Source organism: Ptiloglossa arizonensis, chromosome 1 (genome assembly GCF_051014685.1).
Source record: "Ptiloglossa arizonensis isolate GNS036 chromosome 1, iyPtiAriz1_principal, whole genome shotgun sequence".
Lineage (NCBI taxonomy): Eukaryota > Metazoa > Arthropoda > Insecta > Hymenoptera > Colletidae > Ptiloglossa > Ptiloglossa arizonensis.
The window spans coordinates 20,688,655-20,708,888 of NC_135048.1; the positions used below are offsets into that span (position 1 = coordinate 20,688,655).

A 20,234-nucleotide genomic window follows, 5' to 3' on the forward strand; every position below is an offset into this window, starting at 1 on the left:
AGAAGTAGAAAATGAGGAAATATAAATATTATATTGTATTGTCTAAGGAATTGGTATTTGCAGGTGTATTACCGTAAATGCTACTTTGGAATGACATGACATAGAAAAGAAATTTGAAATTAATTTTATGTACTTTTGGCACGTGCTTTGATAGTACTTCTTTTTCCGTTTATCTAATATCGGTCAGGTTGTTTATCCATATTGTATGATTATTCGTACGTTTTCTATTTCTTCTATACAATTAATCATTATGACTGGATATGTACCAATATCTCTTACAAATAGCACTATTTTTCTTTCATAAATACTGGAAATTTATTTAATTCGAACCTGATAGAATTTCAATTTAAGAAGAGTTTCAAATGACCCGTTTTTTATCGAACTCGATAGAAATCATCTTAGGATATAAAAAGGTATATATAAGTAAGACACTATGAGACTGATTTAACCTTCTCAAAGCAGCTCTTTGCTGTATTTTAATAACGTTACTTCGTCGAATTACTCCTTTAAATAATTTCTTCCGACGAAGAATACCATTTTGAACATTTACAAAGGTGAACGTGGTAATTTCGTGTTCCCTTTTGTTCTAATTTTTTTAATCTAAGGTCGTTTCAGGATCAATGCGTTAACCGCAAGGCTAAACGAGCTCAAAGTACGAAATTTTGTACAGACAAAACAAGTCGATCTTTAAAAGTCTGAATGTATCGATCTTGACGAATAATTCTTTTTGCCCCTTAAAATTGTGGAAATCACGTGTGTTACAATTTTATCGCATCGCGAGTAACTATGAAAGTTATACAGGTGTTCCGTTTCGGATGAACCACCCTGTACAATATTTTCCCAAAAATTCCTAGACGGAGTACATATAAAATTTCTATCGCTAGATTCACATCGTAACGTCAATCGTAATTGTTACTCTTTTTACATTTATTATACATTTCGATGCAATTTGCGAACATTGCAGTTTTCGATGATTTACAGAAACAAGAGGCGTTACACCGTATCGTTGAATGTAAAATAAAAACGCTACCACCAGTAGATATAAATTCTTTCTTCGTATCATACTTTGTACATAGAACATGGAACTAATCGGACCGATTCGGTTTTCTCAAATTACTGTAGAAACCTGCTTACAATTATTTATACACGACACGTATATTCGGTAGAACGGTCTCTGGCTTTCCGTAAGTGATAAGGATACCATTGTTAATGACAAGTAAGACGAGGAGGACAGTAAAAAATAAGATTCGTTTCCTTGTCTCGAATGCGCCGCGCCTCGTGAGAATGAACTAGCCAACAGTAAGTTCTATCCGTGGTACTACGAGCTTTTAAATATCTAAGGAGATGCTTAAGGTACTTGTAAAGTCTTTATTCGTCTGCTCTCTCTGTTTCCTTCTCTCTTTCTCTTTCTCCACCGTTCTCATCTCTCTCTCTCTCTTTTTCTTTTTTTTTTTTTTTTTGCTATTCACCGACGATTTTGCTGTTCGAGTCTTTACCCCACCGTCTCTGGGACGACGCGATCCAACCGGATCGTTAATGAGTCGCTTTCAAAGTGTCTCCCCTGGCTCCTCAGCTATGTCTTTCAGCTCGATCTCCTCGTCAAAGATCTTTACGTCTTTCACGAAATACCATACACCCACATCGAACAACGTGCCGATCGTTACGAAACCTGAGAAGAGGAATATTTAAAAAATTAATCATACCAGCCACGCGGAAGAAAGAATTATTGATATTCGAGCAGTTCGAAATAATTAAGAGATCTTTTGTTCGAGCGGCTTCGCGAGCGAGGTATCCAAAGGTTTCGTAGCTACGAGTCGCGTAACTTGGAAACTCCCTCGACTCACTCTTTGCGTTCAACAGTAACATAATCCACAAATTGTTTCGAGCCACAGAGGCGCAAAATGAAACTCACTGGCTGCGGTGAAGTTCAGCAGGTATCTCAAAGTCTCGCCATTGTACAGCCAACAGTTACCTGTACCTGAACACGTCTTCCCCCAAACGAGGCAGGTTTTATCTAGAAAGAAAGAAACATTCTATTTCGATAAATAATACAACGATTTATAAACATAGCGTACACGTGTACGATTTATAAACGTAGTATACGTGTGTACGATTTATAAACATAGTATACACGTGTATGATTTATAAACAATTTTTGTTTCCTTGATTTTTTTACGCAGTTCTTCTCGGTGAAAAATCTTACCTAAAATAAATCCAAACAGTATAGGGGAAGGTATGAATGCGAATAAACTCATAATGGTTAATCCAAAACCCATAGCCACTGTCTTGTCCTTCTCGTCGACGCATCTGACCGACACCAAAAAGTTCGACGCCCTTCCGGTGGCGCCGCTAAACTTGAGGAGACAAACCACGGCCAAGAAGACGTAAAACTTGTGCATACAATCCACAGGACAGGCGCCTGGTACCGCGGTGCCCAATGTTGGCGACAAATCGGGCTCCGTGGTCTGGAACGGAATTTCCGTTGTACGCGGCGACGTGTTGTTCACGTAAAAATGTGCCAAAGAATGCGCGAACTTCGGTTTGACGCAGCTGCATTCTGTGTACACCTTGCTGCTATTACTGAGAACCTGGAAACGAACAATTTTACCGAATTATCGAAACAGCAATTACCCGACGATTGTTCGGGAAGTAATTTCGTTTTCCAAAATGGAGAATATATAATTTAATCAAATGTTTACACACTTTACAAAAATCGTGTTTCGTTCTCACCAAAAAAAAAAACGAAATGACTTTCCGAACAATCCGATACTGTTATTATTATTTGTCGTTAAAATATCATTTCTATTTTGTCAAATTCTACGTCACGGTTCTAAAACAAATTATCATTTCAAATGGCAGTTGACAAGTTGTAACCTTTGTCGGTTGGCGAATAGTTACGTCGTCATTGAAACTTTCAAAGATAAATTATCACGAGAACCGATACACTCCGAGAGTGTTAAAGATCCGGTTACGAAAATATCGAGGGAAATTCATGAAACGATATCGAACCTTTAAGTTACGACATCCAGCATGACAAGCTGAAATGAAGGTTTGACCATGTTCCGAGCAGACAGGGTTATAAGTAACGTAGTCGCAGTGGCATTGCTCATTGCACGGGAGCAGCGTCTTCAAAGCGCCATCCGATTGAACAGCGATCTGATTATCGTTAGCAGAGCACCCAAGGAAAGCGTAGGAAATCATTCCCATCACCGATATAGCTCCCACCATCACGTTCCAGGCAGCCAAGTACCTAGCTTTGGGTTTGTACTTGGAGATGATTAAACCGGAAAGAAGTATCCCAAAGGCGCTGAACACCAGGCCGACTGTTCCGGTAATCAAGGAAGAAACGGAGGCGGACTGTTTGTACTGTGTCTCGATGTATTTCGGCATGAAGATCCAATAAGGCATGTAACCCATGAAGTAGAAGACGGTCGCTAGGTTGTTGCACATTAAAGTAGTGTTCGTTAGCAGACGTTTGAACGTCCTCATCATGTCCGAGAAGGAGGCAGGCAATTCCGGTTCTTGGTCCGCTTTCATGTTGGTCGCGGATTTGTTTCGTTCCGAGGCCAACGCTTTACGGGCTGCTGCTCTCGGTAGTGTTTTCGGAAAGAGTGCGATTATACTGGCGAAGATGAAGAGGAGAAACGCCAAGATGATCCAGCCAAGCCACCAGGCGCCCAACCATCTATTCCCGTTAAAACGGATTAGTTTGGCTAACTAATCGGGTGTACAAACGACGACAGAAATTGATGTTCCCGTTGAGGTATACGGCCAGCTCGACGTTACCCCTTCTACTTCGCAACCCGCGTGACGGTCGCGCGTGCAAGGCGCTTGGATGTTGCGCGACATAGGTGCGCAGTGTCATTACGTCGCTGACCGCGCGCCGGAGCGGTTCTTTCGAACCTTTATTGGAACGGCGAATAAGTAGTTTAATCCTCGGGTCTTTAATAAGTAGTTTAATTCTTTTGTTGATAATTTGAAATTTGAAATATCACCGAGCTCGGTAGCTCTATCGCTGCTTGGCGACAAACTCGAACGATTCATTGCTCGTAAGGAGATTAGTCCCGTCCACCGCTCCGTCGCACGGTCAGCAGTGTAATGATTCTGCGCACCTGCGTGGCGCAGCCGCCAACCGCTCACCCATGCAAGGACGTTGCGCGAGCAGAGAAGGAGTAGGAGTAGGGTCGAACAAGCGATATACCCCTCGGTATAGTCACGAATTTCTGTCGTTGCGTCTATTTTTACAAGGTTTAATTAGATACAGAACGAGAAGCAATTCGCGACACAATCGAAAAGTATGCGATTCCTCGTAAGTACCGTATTACGCAATGCAAAAGATAATTCACGAAGGAACCAACTTTCCAAATAACATTTAAGAACGCTCGCTCATTAATTCCGAATTACTGTAGCAACGATTAAGAATCGTAAAAATTCAACTTGAATGAACTCGAAATCTTAACAACGTAATCTCGAGAAAATTGACAATATGCAATATTATTCGCCTCATTGAATTAAACGCCCATTAGACGCTTTATCTTATCTTTGGCATATACAAAATTACCTTCGCTACGTAATCTGTTAATACATTATACGCCGGAAAAATGTATCGCGAATGCGTTCAAATTTCTCATCTCGTCCAAGTTCCATTAAACGTCACAATTGGACAATTGGTACCAATTGCGTGTTTCTCTCAAAAAATTTCAACGTTACGAGTACAAAGACTTTTCGAAATCGATGAAATCCTCCTCCCTAACAAGACTGGCGTGAAAAAAATAGTAAAAAATTACCGCTTTCGAATAAGAAGATCGACAATCGCGATCCGAAAATGTTAAAAAATTTAACAAATCCACAGGGAAGAATTTCATCGTTTTTTGAACAAGATCGTAAAAAAAAAAAGAAACCATCCTTAATACATTTTTTACCTTGCGCCACAAACGGTTAGTATTTAAAAGAGTGGCATGCCGTCAATTAAGTGACCTTCGAACCATCAATTCATTCTTACTGTCAGCGATTATACCTTGGATCCTGTGTCGTAATCGTGGGCGTTAAAGTCGGACTGATATAGAACTTAAGGGCGAACGAAGCCAGACCGTAACCAATGGCTGGACCCAGCATCCGCAAGAAATACGAGAAGCTGATCAAGGCTGGAGTCTTCGATTTCTGTATGTTGTCGTCCATGTAAGACACTCCTAGGGTATAGTAGAGGGATCCACCAACCCCGGACACCAGCTGCGCTATGAACAGCAGCACTTGCGGCGCGAAATTCCCGTCCGCGTCCTCACACTCGTTCTCACGGTTTTCCTTTCCCAGACACAGGAACTTCCGATGTTTATCAGGTATGTGACTCGTGTTCAGGGATCGAGGCTTTGCCCCGTATTCCTTCGTGAGTAGAAGAGCATCCTCTCCGGGACCGTACAAGAAATGCGGCAACATCGTTAGACAGCAAAAGAGGACAACCTGAAGAACCGAGTAAACGAATACTGGTCACGTCTGATTACGATATTGAAAGATTGTAACGAGATTTCGAACCGATGAAACATTTATTGTTTTTAATTCTCTATCAGAGTGATTTTCAAACGTTTTTAAAGGCGTTGTTCTTTCTTAAAAAGAATAAACAATTTCTGCGTTTGATGTTTAAATAGAAATAAGAACAATCCATTTTTGTAGAGAAAAATTTAAAAATAGGTACACTTGCTATATCGATTGGTTGTTAAATTTCGAGATTAATATATCGAGAGTAATAAATAGTTTTCTCTTTATCGTTACAATTATGGAAGATGTAATTAAAATTCAAATCTGCGTTTAATATTTAAATAGAAATACAACAATTGATTTTTGTAAAGAAAAATTAAAAAATAGGTACACTTGTTATATCGATTAGGTTAAATTTCGAGATTAATATATTGAGAGTAATAAATGATTTTCTCTTCATCGTTACAATTATGGAAGATATAATTAAAATTAAATAATAGCTATTGACGGTTGGTAATGTTTAAACGGGAACATAAAAAAGTCAATTTTGAGTTTCATTAGATTTTTCGTCCCGGTTTTCTATCTGTTTAAACACAGTCACACAACAAGTGTACTCTTGTTTCCAGATAGCATTTTATATCGTTGTATCGAAAACGTTTTACAATAAATTACTTGATCCGAATAATGGCGTCTTAACTTGTTCGATACACCGATCATTAATACTTATCACGAGTGTCGTAGATCGATTAAAATTTTCGACAGAAGAAGTCTCGAGTCGTTTCCCCTGTTCTTATCGTCGTATAAAATTAATGTAAGAGGAATGTTCGATATTGTATTTTTACGATATACTTTTGCTTCTGTTTACTTTAGTCCGTGAGCCTTACGGCATTGATAGTAAAGGTACACTCTCTGATATTTAGATTGCGATCATCAAACAAGATCAGTCCTGGAAAATGCCACACCATTTTTTAAGTTTTTATGTTCGAGATTGCAACGATCGTTAAACACTATTGTCTACAAGACGTATTTACTGTGACGTTATCTGAACGATTGCTCCGATAATAATTCATCGAGCATCCAACTGTCTCACGCGAGATAAATCGAGAGTAATTAATTTGACGAAAACTGGAAATAAACGGCGACAAAAGTCTTGGCAATACCGCTGGAATCAATCTTTCCCGAAAAAAACAGAAATCCGTAAGTAACGAATTGTATTCGTTGTACAGTGGCAAGTTGTTGCACAATTTTTACATAATCGAACGAACACCCTTTTAATATTTCAGTTGCTGTCAGAAATCGGTGCAAAAGTAATAGAAAAGAAAATTCACGTTTCAAATTGCAAATGTTGCAGAAAATGTTCGAACGATTATAAAATACTGACCACCAAACTAGCAAGACACTTTGCGTACAAATTTTGTACGATACATTTTTTTGAATAAAACGTACAAATATGCTCCGTACGATTACAATTATTCGCGTCAATTTCGAATAGTTTACAAACGGGAAAAATCGTCGATGAAAATAATTGTTGGTTAACCGAATGAAACGATACCATCGGTATCGGCCATTTTCTTCGAAAGCGGGAGGAATCTAATTAAAAACGAAACCCGGGACGTACGTGAGACAGACCGCTGTTGCGTGAACGAATCCGTAAGCAGACGCAAATTGTTTTCAACGTAATTACTGAAAATACGTGACGCGAGTTGTTTCACGCACACCATCGACGTCTTTTTACTGTGCAATGAATGAAGCGCTCGGCTAAGCACACGGTGGCGAGAGTACGATGGTAAGAGGCGTGAATGAGCGTAGAGCTACGATTTCAACGCTTCCTAATTTAATTAAGAACCGACCAACCGGTGGGTTATGACGTCTCCCAGTTCATTCTTCGGGGCGTGTGCCGACAGCTGATACTTTTCTCCGCATTCTTCAATCTTCGCGGAAGAGCCAAGATGAGAGAGAAAGAGAGAGAAAGATGGAGAAAGAGAGAGGAGGAGGAGAGAGAGACAAGGATCTAAGTTAAAGAAAAAAAAAAAAAGAAAAAAAAACACGATACGCGAGTAGATATTATTTCGTGAAAACTTACGGTGTAAATGCCGAAAGCAATCCATCGAGGCTTGTGACCTCTTCCTGCGTAATAGGACAGGACCACTGATACGAAGAGTTGCGAGATATCGTTACCTACTGTGATGAGACCTAGACAAAAATTCGTGTTTCGTGTACTCGATATAAGAAAACAATTAAATCGATCGATGGTATTGATTCGCGATATAAATTTACTAAATCGTCGATCTTACGTTTCGAGTGGTTTTCACTTCTTTCCGTCGCAACTCACGGATAACACGCTCGATCCATTTTAGCAAAGTGACAAGAAGATACCCAGCGAACGTTGGAATGTGATTAGAAAAATTTCAGTTTATTGCATACTGTCTCGTGTCAGATGTCTGTTGAAAAGTATCGACGAAAATGGTAACCCACGATCGCGAACTACGACGTTTTTAATTAATAAAAATTGGTTCAGATATTGTTACGATAAACTGAATTACGAAAGTGTGACGTTTACATATGTATGTAGAATGGTAAAATTATTCTAAGTGTCGAAATTATGTTTGTTTGATACAAAAAGTGTCTTTTTTATTTGAAAAAGAATGTCCACGAATGGAGAACTTACTTTTTGAAAAAGAAAAAGACAATATCGTCCTTTAAACGACTCTATCGAGAAATAGAAATACTTTAGTGAAATTATGTTAATGCAGTATCGCGTGTCCCGAAAACACGTACATATATACAGAATCTTCCGTTCGTGGCTTAGACTTAATAGACTTCGAATATTTAAGTAGCTTGCAGACCCAACAGAAGTCACTAATTTTTTGACATGTAATTTACATATGTACTAACGCATGTATTATGTATACACGTATGGTTATAAAATTGCGCAAGGATCTTTTTAAATACGTTCTATTTATATCGCACATTTATCATTTGCTTGCAGTCGCTTCAAGAAGTGATCGAGTCCGAAATGGTTAAACGAAAATGAAATTTGAAAAAGGACGATAAACTTAATCACGTTTCTGCTAAGTTTAATTCGACAGTAGGTCTAAAAGTTTCAAACTTGTTTCATTTCAATTTTGAAATATAGTATGCAACGACAGTTACGAAAATATACTTCAAAATTTCTTCTCCAAGCTTTATATCGGTCCTTTGGTTTTACTCTTCGGTATCTTAGTTGCTAAGCATGGCTTCGGTCGTTTATCCGATGATTATGTTGCTCGAGTTGACTCAGTCACGACGATTAAGTTCCGAAAGAATTTGATTCGTAGTTGATATTGGTCCGTACAAATACCCAGATCGGTGCCAAACATATTCAAATAGTATCCGAGTAGTCGAGTACCCAAATATTGGGTTGTTCGGAAATTCATTTCGTTTTCCAAAATGGAGAATATATAATTTAATAAAATATTTGTACACTTTAAAAAAATCGTGTTTCATTTTCACCGAAAAAAAAAAAAAAACGAAATGACTTTCCGAACGACCTAATAGTATTCGAGGTGTCAAGTATTCAAACTGGTATTCGAATAATCAAATACTAAAACAGAATTCAAACGGTATTCGAACCGAATTTGAATAGTCGAGTATCCAAATAACATTCAAACGATCGAGTACTCGAATATTATTCGAACGATGGAGTACTCGAGAATTATTCGCACGATCGAGTACTCGAGTATTATTCGCACGATCGAGTACTCGAGTATTATTCGCATAATCGAGTACTCGAGTATTATTCAAGTGATCGAGTACTCGAGTATTATTTGCACGATCGAGTACTCGAGTATTATTCGAATGATCGAGTATTCGAGTATTATTCACACGATCGAGTACTCGAGTATTATTCGAGCGATCGAGTATTCGAGTATTATTTACACGATCGATTACTCGAGTATTATTAGAACGATCGAGTACTCGAGTATTATTCGCACTATCAAGTATTCGAATATTATTCGAGCGATCGAGTATTCGAGTATTATTTGCACGATCGATTACTCGAGTATTATTCGAACGATCAAGTACTCTAGTATTATTCGCACGATCGAGTACTCGAGTATTATTCGAGCGATCGAGTATTCGAATATTATTCGAACTATCGAGTACTCGAGTATTACTCTAACGACCGAGTACTCGAGTATTATTCGAGCGATATCATCTCGATATTCGAATCACCGAAACTTTCGTACATCCTTTACGAAACAATTCGACAAACGGTCGCAAGCTCAACTCGAAGCGACTCTCACCTGTGGTCTTCGAAGGTATCTTGAACCTCTTCTCGATGGTGGTGATGGTGCCGTTGAAATACGCGTAACTGGCCGAGAATATACAACCGAGCACACCGTAGAGGAACACGTAGGCCTTCTTGTTCGCGAATCTCTGCAAGGTCGGGCCTCGTATGCACCAGATGCCGCAGGAGGTGTCGTCGGTGATCGGCAGCTCCTTGAACACGTCCTCGAGACCCCTCGAGCTTGGCGTCGAGGGGGTCGTAGGTGTCGTCGGTGGCGTCGAAGGCACCCTGAGCAGCTTCAGCCTTTCCGGGCCGTTTTTCTCATGGTTGCTCGCGTTATTCTTCATAGTTGTCGGGGTCGCGGCGATCACCGTTTCTCAGCGAAGCAACGCCGCTCTCTGCAGATACGAGATCGGTCTGACCTCAATCGCTGGTCGCACGTTTTTGATGTACCACCGCCGTTCCCGCGGCCCTTGGCATCTCTTTTATTGTTGTTTTTTTTTTTTCAATTCTACCGCCCTCCTCGTACCGGGCCGTGTGTATACGCTCGCGCGAGTTCCACTCACCGTGCCGCGGTCACGTGTTCTCCATGTTTCGGGCACCGCGTGGTTAAACTCGATCGCGCCGAATCGATCCGATCGCTGGCTTCACCCTGCTCGCGGTCGATCCCTGTCCTCTCACCTGCGAATCGTAACAGAGACGATCAGAACACCTGGTTACCGTTCCCGCTTACGATAACCGAGCCTCTTGTCCGTAAATTCGCGAGATCCCTAACCAAAAGCATCTCGAACGGAACTCGAAACCGAAGTGTTTGCCGAGAGCCTGGTAACTGACAAATGACTCGCGCGAAACGATACCGGGGACGACGAATCTGTACGATCTTCTAACTGTACGACCCACCGCGATCTTTTCGTAAGAAATCCACGATGGAGAACAAGATTCTACGATCAGTCGAAATTTTGATTCCACGTCCCCTCTTCCGAAGGAATCGTTAACGCGCACACCAATGGTAACGATGTCCCATTCGACGAAGATGTTCGATCGAATCTCGCGGATCTAACCTACCGACACGTGGATCCTAGTTCCCCTATAGTTGATGATCGAATCGATAAATGTCGTGAAACCGGGACGACTGGTCGCGCGAGAATCGGATCGAAGAGTGTCACAAAACTGAATGTTTCTCACGTACCGTGGAGATCGGAACGAGCTCGTGTCGGTGAGCGATCGAAGGGAGGTTCGATCGTTTCCAAGATCTCGGTGAAACTGGCTATCACCGAAGCTCCTCGAGCTTGTACGCGATCCACGGGTCTCGTTTCGCGTGTCTCGGCACGGTTACCGCGTGCGAAATCGCGTAAATATCGCGTGTCCGAAAACGTAGAATATTCGGTACCGACTGGACTTGTTCGTTGTTCTGCGCGCGACGGAGACGAGGATCGGACCCGCGGATCCCCACTATCGACCCTGAAGAGCCGATCGGACGACAGAGGATCGCGACGCGGTGAACTGTGATGTATCTACGGTACCTCGGTCCGCGTTGCTGTTATCAAGCGGGCACATTTTCTGCCTCTCTTGCAATCACATCGTCTCTTCATCGCCCCTCTACTCCCTGTGCTTGTGTCCCGGTCCCCTCCCCCCCCCCCCTTCCTCCCTCCCGCCCACCCTCTCGCGCGTTCCCTCTCCCACGATTTCAATTTCTCTCCGTTTCACGTGCGACGGAACAGTTCGCTCGTTCCTCATCCCACTCCCGTCGTTTCAGATCCACGTTTAGATAATATTCGCTCGCGGTGGCCTATCGATAAATACACACCCCTCCTATCGTCCTTCGTCGAATAGGGGACCACACGGGCCCTGATTCCAACGCGAACGGGAAAAAATTACGCGAACGTAAACACCGTGGCACGAAATTTCCATCGTGGTCGCGATCGGTGACCACCGTCTGTTGGTTCGATCGTCGAACGCCACGAAATACACGTGGAAATGCCGCGATACGTTGTATGGTACCGTTTCGGGTATCTACGGATTCGAGAACGAAGAAATCTCCACGCGGAGGATCCTTCTCCCGGAACGGGACGCGACCCCGTCATCGGTGAGCAACCATTGTTTCGTTTGTCGTATCGGTACACCGTGTGATGGAATTTCGTGAACACGACAGTGATCCACAGTGTTACAGATCCGTCTCAGTGACGATGGAACTTCGATACTCGAGATGAGAAATTGTCCAAGGATTTGGACACGTTGGATCTTCGATCCAATGTCGTTCGAACGGCTCGTCGATAGCGAATTACAAGTATAGTAAGAGTATTCGTTGTTCGAGTAGAGTCCCTCCCGATACTCGAGAGACGTCGATTCTACTCGTGAAATTATCACCGAGTATCCGATTGATCGAAATTCGAATCAACATCGGAGCAACGAGGGTACAATTGGGCGAAATTTGTTTCGATTTTCTCGTCGAACACGAGAGAACGTACGACCCTTCCGGTAGTGATTATTTTTCCTAGAGCAGATGCTCTCAGAGGACCAGAAGATCTCAGATTTCGTCGAGATAGACGAGATCTCGGCTTTGGGTATGGTGTCTATGCTCGTTTCTAGCCAACCTCCGAGAGCAGAGGCTCACATTGTGAACCCATTATGATTTAATAGAGCCGACGTGATGTACACACACGCGCACACTAACACGTCCGGTAAACTCTTCCGTCTATTCCCGCGCATTGCTAATGGCGCACACCAAACAGCTATACCGCTAATAGCTGCCGGTTAATTGCTGAAATTTAATTTTCGATCGAAGAACGGATCGGCCTCCAACCGCGTCGCCGTAGTTGTTTTGACATTGAAACGATTCGTGATCTACTCGCCGCGTTCGTGCGTTCGAACAAACGGTTTGTCTTTCAGCCATGGTGGGTTAAAAAGTGTCCCACATTTGTGCCTGTCGGGCACGGTGGGATATTTTTCGATCGTTCGAGGCACAGTTATTGGGCGTGTAGAACGACACGAAATGAGTGAAACTAAAGAAATCGGTCAATCGAATACGTATTTAAATACGAGATGGAATATTAACAATTCCACCGTGCACGTTGAGTTGTTTGAATTTTTCAACTCGTGAAAAATATTCACAATCACGGTGAGATTTTAACAAACCGTACAACTTTTGTTGTTTTAATTTTTTACGGTGAGTTGAAGAATTGAAATAAGTGAAGGTGAATTTCACGGTGAGATTTTTGATACTCTATCTTCTAATTGTGTATTTAATTAATTTACTTTCTTAGTTTTGGTAATTTTGTATCGTTTAATACTATGTCAGAGTTGAAGAATAATACGAAATTTTGAGACAGGTACTGCGAGAGAAATTTCCGAATTTTGATTCGACTTTAGATTCATTTATTCACTTCCTCGGAGTTAATAATTCGTGCGTTCATCGGAGATTTATTGAATTTAAAAAGGTACGATGTCAATAATATTACCATTGTTTACGCGAGCTTTACGTTCCCGGGAATATTGACTGTGCACTTTACGTGCGAGTAACTTGACACGAATTTTACGAAATTGGATTTTTTTCAAAGTTGTTTACAATCGTACGTTTGAAACGTCTTTTTATGTAAATCGAGACACCAATATCAACATGTCAACATTCGGCCTTCAAATTCTTAAGCCCGCAAATTGTTAAAGTGTTTCACGTTCGAGATACGAAATGGTGATCGATGTACTAAATAAATAAAAGTTCTATCTTTAAATGAGATACTTTGCTTTCTTCGACAAATAGTTGAGAGTGTTTAACACGAGCAAACAGTTTTCGGTAACCTCGGAGCAAGAAAAATGAAAGACGTTGTGAAATCGATTAAAATCTTGTTATCACGGTCGCTGAGATAATTAAGCGATATTAATAACCCTGTTCGAATTCGGAATGCACGTGTCTGAGCGATGAGGCGCCTCATTGGCACGTGCCTTGTAATCGTACAAATGAAACTTGTAAATAATAATAATAACGACAACATTTCCTGTTTACCGCGGCCGAATTGTAAACAACGTAACGCGAAGTACTGTGTAAGAAAATAATTTAAAGAGTCGAAGGTAAGTCCACGTTTATGGTACAGAGACGATGTATATGATTGTTATTATTCTAACCTCGGATAAAGTAACTAGAAAAAAGACAAATCTTGCGACAGTTCCTTTTTTTAACAAACAAAGATTTATATTCAATATTGTCGTCGAAAATATAGCATTGCATTCTTCACGATTTTTAATTTCATCGAGAACTCCACAAATTGATCCTTAATTTGTGCAATTACCTAACATTCTCGATTTTCTTCGCTCACTACCGAAATGGACCCACAACAAGGTCGAAAATGTTACATAGAACGATGAATAATAAACAAATGGCCAGAAACACGAATTTTGTTCATTTACATGGAGCATTCGATGACCTAGTACGTATTATAACTCTCGAACAACGAGTCGTAGTAATCAAGATAAGATCAGAACACACCTAACTGACTCGCTCGTATATTTCGCGTACGATGAAAATGTAATTGAATGTGGAAATATGAAAATTTCCAATACTAGATAAAAACTGTACGAAACCAGTATTGATATTTGTAGAGTCACTACACGTCCTTGGCTGTTGATACTACTTTAAACGTCATTTAAACAAGAAATATTGCTTTCGAAGTACGGTGAAGTCTCGTAACATCCGAGAAGAGTCGAATCAACCAAGTACAATTAACCCGAGATGTAAATGTTCCAGGAATTTAGCGTTGTAATCTATATCTGTCACGTTTGGCTCCGAATGTACGAGTAGAAGATCGAAAGACAACGGAGAACGAACGAAATAAAGTCACAAAGGGAGAATCGACCGCGCGACTATTAACGAGGCTCCAACCGCGACAATCAACGAGGCATCGGCGCACCGGGCCCTCTCATCGACTACAGTGGTATTCATCGATGATTTTTGCGTTTATTGTCAACGATATATTATTATTCTTGTTAACGATATATTTCACCACCGAAATAATCCACGCAAATCTTCGAAATTCGACGTCGAATAAAATACTTCGAATCCAGGCATCGTCCATAACCCGAACCCATTGTTCTCGAGAAAAACGCACAAGTCATGAAACCGTTATTAACTAATTTTGGCGTGATTCGTAGGAAACGTTCCCGTGGTAACATACGTGTACTTGCAAACACACGAATGTTTTGTTCGTTGGCGAAAATTTACATCTAAGATAAGACAGTAATAAATTAACACGGGATCTCGTCTCGACGCCACACGGAACGAACATTTTGATCCTTTCACTTTTTCTAATCCGGCCAATTAAACGTTCTAACGTTTGTGTCACGAGCGAGGAGATATTGGAAATAAAATTTGATCGTAAATCGCGCGTCGGTGGAGAACCGTGCGTGGATGAATAAATTTCGTACGACGATTGGTACCTTCGAGTACGATCGTTCGTGAAGTGTATGCACCGATGTTGATTTCACCGATGGGTCTTCTGTTTGCAGGATTATTTCAATGCCCTTCGGAGATACACGCTCGCAATGAGGAACCGTTCGTTTCTCGTAACCTTTGCTCGTCGGGTTCTCTTCATTTGACGAAGCTTCCGAGCACATGTCAAATTTACGATACGTAGACGAGCGTGACGTTGACCATGCCCCAGACTCGTCAGACGTCTTCGTTGTCATAAAAAGAAGAGAGTCGAAAATCCATCTTGATATACGAATCAGTTCACCGTACCTACTTGTTGTTTGCACGATTCACATCGACTTGTGCGACATTTATGAAACGACGCCGGAACCGCATGACGCCTAAGAATCATCGCGGTTGGTTTATCGAAACAAACAGAACGCTCGCCTGATACACGCGTGGAGTTTTTAATTACGCTTGTTCATCGTGCGCCGTGTTTACGAAACGCAAACGTCGTAAAAAAAAAAGCGGCTCCAATTTGTTAAATAACGCCGATAATCACATATTCGCGCGAAATTTTGCAGAAAATCGACCAACGGGATCCGAAATTATTCTTCGAGGATAATTCTTTTTTATTATTTTTCTTTTCTCCTTTTCGGAGCAGTTTCGAGCATTAGAATTTAAATAACGTAGAATAGAGAAAATTTTGTCGAACGACGAAGCGGGATAAGAAAAAAGAAAAGATTCTTAAATATTGTCTATTCTGGATTCGACACTTTTGCCGAAACATTGCATTTTTATCGTCACACTTACGTGTCTTCAATGTTGTCTTTCGATAAATTTAGTTTCAGTCTGACGATGATAATTATTAATAGCAAAATGTATACACGAATATACCTATGTTAAGTACGTAAGTGCTTGAAAGATAGAACCTAATCTCGTTAACAATGTATTCGACAATGTAATATAATGGAACACATTGTTAATGGTACCGAGATGCTGGATAGAATATAAATCAAACGTATGCAATTATCATTTACAACACACCCGTCTCGCTGTCTTACTTCGACAAAATTTCGAGCAGATACTGTGAATAATTCTAAGAAGAATGATATTTTTCGTAAGGTTAACGTTTTCGGAATTTTGAAAGCCAAACTGTTCTCTTCGCGCGTCACTTTTCCATTTTGTGATATAACTGAAAAGAATATTTCTATAAGATCGTGGAATGAACAAAAAATTAAAAAAAAAATTGAACCAAGAGGAATATCAAACTATTTTATTTCGTTTAACGAATATGGTACTTTGCAACAGCAATTGATTCTCTCCGACACGCAGTAACAGATTTTGTTCACTTCCGGTAGAACACGGACTTTATTTATTTATTGCTTCGTTGCAATTATCCGTTAAATCTCCGAAACCCACGCCATTGGATTTCATTTTATAGGGAAAACATGTAACAACGAACTAATACAATTTGTACTGTATTCAAACCGGAAGTGATCGAAAGACATTACAATCGATATGATTGTAAACTAAATAAGACAACGTGATTCCAATTATAGTAGGTAACTTTCAAAAATAATGGAAAACGTAATACTTCATTACTTACCATAGAATGACTGTGGATCTTTCGATTTATTCTTTAAATATCAGACTGTTAACTAACCGAACGCTCTCGTCAACTCCCAACTGCGAATAATGACTGCTGAAATGAATTCTGTACTTTCATCTATTTACCATGTAACTTGTGTTTTGCCAATCAGGCAAAACAAATTTTCCCTAGACCTCGAATTACAACACTGTTCTTAAGTGAGTCGAAACTCACACCTGTAACTCGTACAAAATTGAAAAAAAAAAACGTTCTTTGGTGTATAAAAAAAAAAAAAGAATTCGATTAAATGTTGCTAAAAAACAACCCATCGTCCAAAGACACATGTACAATATCGAAGTGTTTGCACAACTGGGAATCCCCGTGTGCTACTGCACTTGGAATTGCATTCAGCGTGTTATACGACTGTTGCAATTTGTTCACCGTATTACACGAAAACGAGTAACACAGTCCGTATTGTACGATAGTTTATCGCGGTTGTGAATATTTTTACATAGCTACCAAATATTTTCATTCAATTTATTCATCGAAGAAAATTTTATTGGTAAAATGATTCTCGTATTGGTAAAATGATCATATCTCTTGATTACTTTCATTTACAAATTTACTACTTTCAAAATTGGTACTTTGAAAATTGCTTGAATCGTACCTTTTGGGCCGTATCGTGAGAAAATTAATAAACGAATTAATTCGTTCACGGTAGAAGATTCGACTCGTAACAATAGGTGTCTTAAAGGTCGAGCTACGATTTTCAATACGAATTTAATTCGATTGAAGTGCTCCAAGTGGTAAAATTTTGACAAGTCTTCTCCACAAAAGGAAACGAACCGCTGCGCGAAGAGGAAGAAGATAAAACACATTAATTATGTGAGTTGTACTTGGGATTCGACCTTTAAATGTGTTTATTGACATTTCCATCGCGTGATCTATTTAATTATTACCTACAGGTGTATATGTTACGGGAAAGTTTTTCTCTTCCAACGAGTACCGAAAAATCGCTATTTTCGAACATTGTCCTTTCGTTAGGCGATGCTGAACGCCACAACCCACACGCTTCGTTAAATTACGCAGCATTTGTAGTATAGAAGAATCAAGGCCGGACGAGTTGTTGCATTAGTATCATTATTATTACTCACAGCTAATGCGAATCGCCGTTTTTCTCTAGGGCGAATGGCCTTTTGTTCGTCATCGTTGTGTGCGCAGTTCCTTGGTCCTGTCGGAGTTTTGCACTCGTTTATTTAATTGCTCGTTTCGTTTCGAGTAAACGAAAACTCGAAATCGATGTTCAAATATACAGGACGAACCGTTCGATTCGATGCATCACCGATGCAACTCCTGTGATTTAAAAGAGATTCACATTCGAATGGTAAATACGAGTCGGTGAGCAACTTAAAGTTTGTAAACAAGCAACGAGAAGAAAACGAAACATGAAAATGATCGAAACCACTAGCCTTGTAAAGTTTTCTCAATGTATCGAGTGTTAAGATCATTCGAAGGTCACGTTGTACCATATCGTTAAATTCTATTTGTAAGACAAAGTATGTAAAAATGTTTCGCATAAAAAATTGTATCTTTCTATTTGACGAGCCCTTTCAATCATAATATAAAGTATATAAAAATGATTCAAATAACAAAATTAAACCTTCTTATTTGACAAGCTCTTTCAATCATACAGTATCCTCTTTCGAATAATTTTAACCAATATCAACGAATGAAAATTTCTTTTCCACGATAATTTTCAACATCTCCCCCCACACAGCCCCATTTTAGGAAAAAAGTTATCCGTCTCGAACAGTCGACCGATTCCATCGAAATAAAAATTTGTTCGCGATCGTGCCACGTGATGCACCTAATCGCACAATAATCCCAAAGTTAACGTACCCATGCTTTCGCATTCTTCGTTTTCGTCCGCGCTGCGTTGCATCGCTAGTCCTTGGATCCACACTGAATGCAACTCTACATCTGCAATTTATGCGCCGACACTCTTCCTCGTACAAAAGAACATTTTATACGAAACATCGCGCGCGTAATGATACGAAATTAATTATTCGCGGTATTGTTCACATTTTCTCTCTTTTTTCTTTTTCTTCTTTTTCTCTTTCCTTTTCTCGACTATCGTAACGCGAGCTTTCACGATACACCACCAACCCCCTTTGATATTTTGTGACGCTGAATCGATCCTGTCCGTTGAATTCTGACGTCACTCGACGCAACGATTCGTTTCACCTACGTTTAATAATATTGAAAGGAATTATACTTTAAAACGGCAAAGAAGACGGTTGAAACCGGTCACTTCCGGTAGCCGGCGATGCGTGCGTCTATCCTCGTCCGATCCGCATTGTCGACGATAGTTTAGATCAGACTGTACCTCGACTTAGAAGACGTTGATGAGGTCTATACGAAAGATGGGTCAGGGTCATGTACAATGCACTGTGTACACACAACGACAAAACTTCCGAACGCGAAGCAGACCTGTGCTACTCGCGGCAACACATTCGCGTCGTGTCGAGCGGTAAGTCGCGGTGAAAACTGTGGACTGTCGGTAAACTCGGATTCCACGACCAATAACAATGAAATTCAATACACAACGTTCGTATTTCATCCGATACGTATTCCTGTATCAGCTGTAGTTTTGGATATTAATTTAAATATATTCCATCGAGGTACGGTTTCAAAGCGATTCTAACCGCACCTCGATTTTTGATCAACGCGTACTTATATACCCAATAATCTTCTTTCGGTTGAAAGATAAAAAAAAAATTGTTTTCACTCGTGATTCTCGGTGTTGTACAATCTACCGATACCGATGTATTTAATCGGTCGCGTGCAGAAACGAGAGTCTTACTTCGGTACGAGAGTGTTTCAGTTTTGTTATTACTGTAACTATTTTGTACTTTTTTTCGTCTCGTTATTACCAAAGGGAAAACGAACATTATGGCAATAAGACTAAGTCGAGTCGAGGCTTGCTCTATTCGTATAGAAATTTTCCACGTGACATGTTTTTAGTATTATGGCTTTCTGCGTGTACATATGATATCGTTATGATCTTCGGAGTCTTTTGTAAATTTTGCAATGTTATTCCAGTGATCGATATTACAAGCGGAGGGATCTTGTCGTCTTGCTGTTAATTTCTACTTTTGATCCTTTCGCCAGTTCGAAAATCGTAGACAATTACTTCTCGAGTCGGTTAACAATTGAAAGTGGATTATTATTAGAATGTGTACTAATTTACCGCCATTTTGAACCGTTTCCAAAAAGTAAATATAGCTTGTATCAACAGATAATATAAACATCATTTATCTACTCTTCCCTTGTATCAGAATGACAAGTGAGATTGTTATCGTTTCCATCGCATCTTATATACTTTTAATACGTTTCAATAAGGCACCTTTAGACCTACGCTTATGCTACATATTAAACCTGTGCGACACTGTACATCTTATTGAAGCAAAATAACGAAACATAAAGTTGAAACGGATTAGTCG

The 20,234-nt window shown here is 40.2% G+C and overlaps 1 protein-coding gene across 5 annotated transcripts; it reads right to left on the minus strand.

Annotated features, from left to right (window-relative positions):
• Nucleotides 1-188: 188 nt before the first annotated feature.
• Oatp58dc (Organic anion transporting polypeptide 58Dc) lies at nt 189-19,222 on the minus strand. Of its 5 annotated transcripts, XM_076317594.1 has the most exons (10): nt 18,631-19,222; nt 17,886-18,084; nt 10,309-10,423; nt 9,759-10,140; nt 7,556-7,665; nt 5,018-5,457; nt 3,010-3,685; nt 2,204-2,588; nt 1,913-2,014; nt 189-1,669 (listed from the first exon to the last, which is right to left on the minus strand). In XM_076317594.1, exons 4-10 carry the CDS (start codon nt 10,087-10,089, stop codon nt 1,548-1,550), a joined length of 2,166 nt encoding a protein of 721 aa, XP_076173709.1. In that variant the 5' UTR covers nt 10,090-10,140; nt 10,309-10,423; nt 17,886-18,084; nt 18,631-19,222; the 3' UTR covers nt 189-1,547. The 5 variants fall into 5 exon arrangements, with proteins under 5 accessions (XP_076173709.1, XP_076173672.1, XP_076173700.1 ...); XM_076317557.1 differs by having other exon boundaries at nt 9,759-10,423; nt 17,886-17,962; XM_076317585.1 differs by lacking the exon at nt 17,886-18,084 and having other exon boundaries at nt 9,759-10,423.
• Nucleotides 19,223-20,234: the final 1,012 nt, after the last annotated feature.